General features: G+C 39.9%; 1 protein-coding gene across 1 annotated transcript in view; it reads right to left on the reverse strand.

Annotated features, from left to right (window-relative positions):
* Positions 1-3,725: 3,725 nt before the first annotated feature.
* The window catches only part of LOC106542178 (pleckstrin homology domain-containing family A member 5), a 219,322-nt gene continuing 214,699 nt past the window's right edge, over positions 3,726-8,348 (reverse strand). The window contains exon 28 of the mRNA XM_087722532.1: positions 3,726-3,749. Within this exon, the coding sequence (XP_087578658.1) occupies positions 3,726-3,749 (24 nt within the window). The remainder of the gene's footprint in view (positions 3,750-8,348) is intronic.

The following is an 8,348-nucleotide window of genomic DNA, read 5'->3' on the forward strand; positions in this document are numbered from 1 at the left end:
ATACCGCTTCATAGGCCTTTCAGGCCTCTCTAAGCGGTTTACAGAGAGTCAGCATATTGCCCCCAACAATCTGGGTCCTCATTTTACCCACCTCGGAAGGATGGAAGGCTGAGTCAACCCTGAGCCGGTGAGATTTGAACCGCTGACCTGCTGATCTAGCAGTAGCCTGCAGTGCTGCATTTAACCACTGCGCCACCTTGGCTCTAATGGATATAGATTTTAACATACTGGAAAGAGATGCATTTAATCAACTAGTGGCTTTTTTTTTCTTCATTCTTAACAAAATATTTTGTGCACCAATTCATCCGTGCAAATACTTTACATCAAGCTCTTGAGAACTTCCAATTAATTCTGCACTGCTGAGTTAATCAATCAATTAAAAGGTACTGTGTAGCTTTTCACACATATTGTTCCACATAACAACGACACTGACAAGAGCAGCGGCCTCCGAGGTTTTGGGTACCAGGGACCGGTTCTGTGGGGAGGTTTTTATGTGGATTGGGGGCGGGGATGGTTTCGTGTGCTGCCTGTATCCCGCAGTTGGGACTTTGCTTGTTCGTGTGGCCCAGTTTCTGGCATGCCCACAGACTGGGGTGGGGGACCTTTGGTCTAGTGCTAACCTTCAAACTGATATCTGTGAAACAAGAGAAATATGTGTTATCACTCATGTGACAGATCTCATATTAGCCTCCAACACTACAAAATAGAAATGTAATAAAAAATTTAATGCTCTGTGAAAGTCTACGTGGATCAGTGAATTTCAAAATGTCAACCCAATATTCCTAAGCTTTTATTATTTCCAATGGTTACTATAAGCCGAATCTGATTTAGTTTTATGTTTCAGTCACATCCCATCTTTTTATGAAGGTATTAGCCTTCATAAAATGTTGTGTGTGTTGCCCGGGTATTTATTTATAAGGGGAAAATGTCTGGACTAAATGTAATTTCCAATGTTTTCCCCCTTACCAGAGAAAGCTTCCTTGTGGAGTACTGTGAAGGCATTACCATGGCAACTCGACTACGCTGTACAGTAGAAGCCAGTAGGCAGTATGGCAGGCTGTATCTTACCAGAACACACACCAGGAGGGGTGTTAGGGGTGTCTTACCCGCCCTCCCCCAATATTTTTCTCCAGAGAGTAAGTCATCTATGTACCAAGTTTGGTTGAAATTGCTTGAGGTGTTCCAGAGTTATGCTGGAACATACATACACACAGCTGTTTTTAGATAGATAGATGGATGGATGGATGGATGGATGGATGGATTTAATGGCCCTATTTCATTCTTTCATTCTCCCTCAGCCCTAACTAGGAATTGTCAGCCTCTGCTTTGCTACTGCTTCGGCTGCCATTGAAACGGGGAGGGGGGGCATGGTATTTGGGAGGGGATTGCTAATTGTGCTGGAGGAAGATTCTTGAGTTCTGCTGCCTGTCTTACTGCTCATGCGGAGGAGGTTTCCCGCCAAGGCCAACGGCACCGACATTCCATCTTGGTGATGCCTTTCGAAGTTATCTCACACCTGACACTTGGGAGAATTATGATTGGACTGTATCTGGGATGCCAAGGGGTGGGGAATGGGTTATTCTATATATCATTCGCTTTCGCGCCTAAATAATCAGTCTTCGCTTTGCTACGCTTCTAATCATTTATAATTAGTAAAAGTACACTTGATTTCTATCAATGGAGTCTCGTGGTTTTCTTTCCTAATTATTCAATGGAGGAGTGCTGACAGGAATTGTATCCGTTAGCAACCATTTTGTTCTCCTGGACATATTATTTCATCTCACTCTCTTCCCTCTATTTGGGGATGCAAGGAAAATGACATAGAATACATTTTAGCTAGTCATGTATTTACATGGCTACTTGACTTTGTGAGGAAATGTATGATAATGAAGGGTAAGCATGTCAACAGGGGCAATCAGAAGATCCATAAAAAGGAGTATTAATACAATTGAACTTTATTGAAATCAATGAATTTGGTGCCTTTTCCTTTCCTTCAGAAGGGAGGGAAGGAATGTTCAAAAGAGTTGGCAGTCAAATCTTTTTCTAGCTTAACTGATTTTCTATGGAGAAAAAACAACAACAAATGAGATCAGTAAACAAACAGCTATCTATTTCCGACTTTGATCTTCAGAAAGCGGCAAACTCACTAAAAGATTTAATGATGCTTTGTATTTGCATTCCGCATTGCTGCTTTCACAAAATATCTTTTTTACTCTTAACCTGCAGGGGAAATTAATTTTAACTTGGGAAAAAAAAACACCGTGGAATTCTTATTATGGTCACTTGAGCTTATTCAGTTTGGAAAACTGGCAAAGTTGCTCCTAAAATTCCAACAAAATTAGAGAGTATATCTGACGAGCTCAGGTTTTGCCAAGCTTGGAAGCTAACCCAACAGTTTTTTGGGTTTTTTTTTTTAACAGAAATCATGCATACTGTATTCATGCAAATAATTGTTCTTGGCCTTGACAGTTTCATAGATAGTTCTATATTTTCGTTAATAAATATAACCCATTGAATTTTGTGTGACGGCAACATTATATTGCTTTATAGCTTCTATAATGCTTAATAAGCTGTGGCCCCTTCGTTGTAATTTATTCCCAAACTTAAGACAGCTATTTGTGATTGCTTGTACTGGATTGTCTCTTGGAAATGTATTGGGGCAACCACTGAAAATGTCCTGTAGAGCCAACTACTGTGTCCCAGCATGGGAGCAGGGGTGGTATACACTTACCTTCCCTACCGGCTTGCAAATGTGGGCGCTCGCCACCTCTGCACATGCACAGATCTTTTCGCGCATGCGTTTTTTTGGCAAAAAAAAAAATGCCCTAAATGGAATGCCATAGAGCTGGGCGCAGGTAGGCGGAGCCACCCGCGATTTCCACTACTAGTTCGGGCAATCCGGGCTGAACTAGTAGAATACCACCTCTGCATGGGAGGGTATGTAGAGCAAATCCTCTGAAGATAATGTTAGGATTAAGTACGAGTAGGAATATATAAGGTCAGCTTTTATGGTTCAAAGTTGTGAAAGATTTTATAGGAGAACTTCAGCCCCTTCAACAGGGACTATAAACAAACTAGGAATCAGCAAAGTTCAAAAATAACCACCATGAAGAGTTTATCTCACCTAGTCCCATAGTGGTTTGCACTAATTGAAATTTCAGCACTGTCTTCAAGGGGAGCCTCATACATAACATACCACATTGCAATAATTACCAGGGTGTACCGAATACTGTTGCAAGTCTATCTCTAATTAACCTAAGATTATGGTAGATGCTCCACAGAGGCCCCTAATCCCTCCAGCATCAATTGATCTGCAAGCACTCTCAGACCCAAGTCTGTATCCTAGGTTGAATCTCATTTCTCTATGCAGATGTTTTATCAGCACCTCTGTCTTCATCTGAAATGAAATTTAGTTAACTTCAGGGGTGGTATTCGCAAATCTGAGCGTGCACATGCGCTTTTGGTGAAAAAAAATGGCCTAAACGGGATGCTGTAGAGCTGGGGAGGATGGGCGGGGCCACCCACGATTTCTACTCCTGGTTCTGGTGAACCGGTCTGAACCGGTAGAATGCCACCTCTGGTTTACTTGCCTTAATCTAGTCCATTACTATGGCCAGGCATAATTTCAGAAAGTTCAGTGCTTTGCCATAATACAGTGAAAGGAAAAGGCAACTGGGTGACGTTAGCACAGATCAGATTATACACTAGCAACAGTGGGCCATAGACTACATCTGAATTTCACAGTTCACCTGGACAAGAGAATAACGACACAAGAGGACAGGCACATCCCTACACTAGGATACTTCTCTCTATTTGTACAGGAAATCCTCGACTGACGATTACAACTGAGCCCAAAATTTCTGTTGCTAATTGAGACAGGTTTTGTCCCCTTTTTGCAGCCTTTCTTGACACAACTGTTAAGTGAAGCATAACCAGTTGTTAATCAGGAGACATATGTCATTCTGGACAGATAGCTGTCCAATCTCTTCTTAAAAACCCACAACTTCTGGAGTTAAGCCGTTCCACTGATTAATTGTCCTCACAGTCAGTCAACTTCTCCTAAATTCTAAATTGGATTTCTCTTTGAGAAAACTTCTTAAATAGATCCTTGTCTCATTTCCTATTTTGAGATTCCAACCCCCGTCCCCGTCCCCCAAAAGATTTATCACAAGTTAAGTCTTGAATTCTGGCGTCCTTTAGACTTGAAATCATCTATATTTTGGTATGATCAGTACAATAAAAGGATAATAAAAGAGTCTATGGCTTCGTAAGATCTAAAACAAAGCTTAAAACTGTGTGAGGAATTAATGAAATACTTCTATAGACATGAAACATATTAAACTGGATCTTTTAAGACTTAAGTAAGCAAACATGGGTGGATCAGAGTAAGACATTTTAAATTAGAATATTCGTATTATTCCAGATAGGGCATTATAGAAAGGAACAAGAGTAGCAATGATAGTCAAAGAGACATAGAAGTAGTGTCTTCATGCCTACTTATTACATTCTTCATATTTTTTAAATCTAAATTATTTGCATACTTTATATTCTTGATACAATGTACATACACATGCACACATAGGGTGTGTGCAAATATTGGCTATACAATATTTTGAAATATCTCAAGAATCTGTTATTGATGTCAATATTTAAAGAAGAAAACATGATTTAGAAATCTTTTAATTTATGGGCATACATGGCTGATTTGCATACCAGTACAGATGAGCCTTTTCCTGAATGTCTTTAAAATGTAGAAAAGGAGCTATCTATATGTTTCCATAGCAGGAAACTAACTAATGAGAGGCATTTAGATGGGATGGGTCAACACCAGTGGTAGGTACCAGGTAGAACCGGTAGTGGTTTGGTGGCCTGGGTCACTGGAACCAGCAGCAACCTAGGACTGCTCACCCCCGCACTAGTTCTCTGAGCTGCCATCTTGTTTTTTGCTTCTGCACATGTGCAAAACAATTTTTACTGTACTGCGCATGCGCGCGAAAGTGCATGCAGCACACCCACAAGCAAATCGGCAATAGTGACTGCCGGAACCCACCCTTGGTCAACAGGATAGAAACGTTATATGTGATATATATATATATCATTTGTCCAATCAAATTAAATGATTCTTATATCAGCTTTCACAAAAGGAGATATTATGCTTCTCACATAACACATTGTTTCTGTAGAAAGAGTAATAGAAACACATATGGGCTTCATGTGAATCGTCCATATTACTATAAATTATGATTTTTCTAAAGAAAATTCTTTTCTTTATTTCCACCTTCATATCTAAGGGGTATCTAAAAGTATAAATGGCATTGTTAATATAGAACCATAGTCCCAGAATTGTGGAGTTCAATTCCCAGATGTGTGGACTTCAACTTCCAGACGTGTGAACTTCAGCTCCCATGCTGGCTAGGGAATTCTGGGAGTTGAAGTCCATTCAAATTCACATTGCCAAGGTTGAGAAACATTGATTATAGAGAAAATGCACTACAAATGGCCTGGAATCACTCTAATGTATTTGGCTATTTCAAATTATACATTTGTCAGAGAAAGCTAACTAAAAGCTTCATTTTAGAAAGAATTTAGGGAACGTGCTATTGTTCATTTTTATGGAATCTTTCAACCGAAAGCATAGCATTAGGTTTGTTTCAATTGATAAAATATCTAACCAGGTTTTCGCGCTAAATACTACTGAGACTTTGCCGACTGAAATGAAATACAAGAAGCTTAGTCCTCTGGCAAAAAATTGAAAACAACAATACATTAACTCAAAAATTATTTCCCCCTCAGATGAAAGAGAAAGAAATTTCTCTATTGTTTGCACCAATAATGTAAGGTAATAAATCACAACATTTTGTTTCCTTTTGGGTATCTGAAGTAAGTGCCTTAGCTCTACTATGGTTTAATATTTCACATAGGTATGAATCCCTACATCTGTACAAGTGGTGGGATATAACCGGTACGCCCCAGTACGGGAGTACCAGCGCTTGCTGGGAACACCAGGTACCGTTCTGGTACGGTGCTCCGGAGGGCTCGCCCACACCCTTATTTGAGCTGATTGGGGCTTTCGTGCACAGAGCGTACGGCACCTGCGCAATGCTCCGCCGAGCAGCTGGAGCGTTATGGGTGGTAAGTACGTATACGCATGCTGCGTGTGGGCTGCACGTGTGCACATGGTGGACGCCTGGCCCCGTTGCAGCGTACCGGTTGCAACGGGATCCAGAACCCACCACTGATCTGTACAAATGTAACTAGAACATGCATACTATTTATTTACCAAACTAAAACCCAATACAGTAAGTTGATTATGTGCCATCAAGTTGGCACCAACTCTTAGCAACTTCCGTACATAACAAGATTTTTCCTAGCTGAATCTGCCCCCAATCTTGCCCTTTTCCCCACAGCAACAGCCCCCCGTGAGGTTGATTGCACTGAGAGAGAGTGACTGGCCCAAAGTCATCCAGCTGACTTTCATGGCTAAGGCAGGACTTGAAATCATGCTCTTCTGCTTTCTGGCTTGGTGCCTTAACCACTAGAGCAAACTGGCCAAATTACATTTAGAAAAAAACAATCAAAGCCAGAAACAGAATACTAGTATATTTTTTGCTGGAATTTTTTCCTGGTCTGAATTCCAACTTCTGAGTCATTTGCATGTAACGCTTCAAATTAATTTCATCTAACCATATGTTGCATTACTCATTTTTTCTTTACCACTTGATTAAGTCACACACACATATGCCCACTGATCACATACATAATTCGCCTACAAAAATTTCTAAAACAGTCACTTTAGAAAAAAAATACTATCATTTTAAACCTCTTAGAGTCACAAATGGTTTTGCTCTTTGATACTGAAAATCTAAATCTATTCATAGAACAAGACGGCAAAAATCCCAACACCTTCCAAATGCTGCCCACGATATGTATTTTTTTTCATTTTGACAGGGCAAATTATTAATTCCCTAGGATGTAAATATACTGGCTATAAATAATGTTTGTTAAATATATATTAAATCAAACTGTTTTTCTTTGAGCCCTGACTGTTATTTGGAATATAGACCCTACCATTCTATTCAACGGTAGAACAATGGTTTTAGACAAAAAAAAAATGTATTATTTTGTTTAGCCAGCAATAAATGTTTTTTACATCACTCTAATACATATTCAGTGGCTAAGACGCTGAGCTTGTTGATCAGAAAGATCGGCAGTTCTGCGGTTAGAATCCCTAGCACCGCGTAATGATGCTCCCGTTACTTGTCCCAGCTTCTACCAACCTAGCAGTTCAAAAGCATGTAAAAATGGCAGGTAGAAAAATAGGGATCATCTTTGGTGGGAAGGTAACAGCATTTCATGCGCATTCAGCGTTTCCACATGACTACAGAGATGTCTTTGAACAGAGCTGGCTTCTCGGCTTTGAAAGGGAGATGAGCATCGCACCCTGGGAACGACTAGCACATATGTGCGAGGGGATCCTTTACTTTTACCTTTACATATTCAAACATTACAAGAAACATTCTAGACTTCTACACTTCATTTAAGCTTCTTTCAGATCTAAGATAAATCTCATAGAAGATTCCTCATTTGTTGAAGCTGCTTCTCTCCTAGTTATGAGATTGATTGTTGTCTTTAACAAACAATGCTTTTAAAAGTATTCATAATTTCCCAAATGCTTCTGCTCATTCCTTACTTAATATTTTGCAAGTTTATGTGAAAGGGAAAGTATGTGTGGTTGAGAACACTGACTTATGTCAGCAGTTTTTGTATCAAAACCACCCTGGTTCTCCTTTTTTTAATTCCCACACCAGACAAGGGGGCGTCAATCTTAACAGAAGAAGTACCAAGAATGTTTGGCAGTTAACCGTCTTGAAATCCGTACAAGTGGTTTCTCAACTACAAAAATAATAACAGGGCAGTCCAAACTCACATGTTCTTCCAATGCTCAACACTATCGAGACTTGAATGCTCAATACTATCGAGACTTTTTTCTCAAAATAAATTGCATGAAAATTAATGAGAACTGGGCAACCGTCACCTCATCTATTGGTATTTGAAGCACACAATGCTTGAGCAAGGAAGCTATGCCTTTGTTGATCTCTTTCTGACGGCCTTTCCCATCTTGACACAGCCACCAACTATCATCTACTAGACTTAATGGAAGATGATGGTATGGTTTTTATTCTGAAGTTTTGGGAATAGAGCAGACACAAAGGGCTGATCTGAGCTTCCATATGAAAGTGTTAAAGCTTAAGATGGATTCTCCTTCAACCATAACCTAATTCCTAAGTAACAACTCTAAACACAGCTTTGCTTACACAGGGGACAAAAAGGACCACTTTAATCTTTAG

Source organism: Thamnophis sirtalis, unplaced genomic scaffold, assembly GCF_051295495.1.
Source record: "Thamnophis sirtalis isolate CommonGarterSnake01/CBP01778 unplaced genomic scaffold, rThaSir2_p1.2 scaffold_9, whole genome shotgun sequence".
Classification (NCBI taxonomy): Eukaryota; Metazoa; Chordata; class Lepidosauria; order Squamata; family Natricidae; genus Thamnophis; species Thamnophis sirtalis.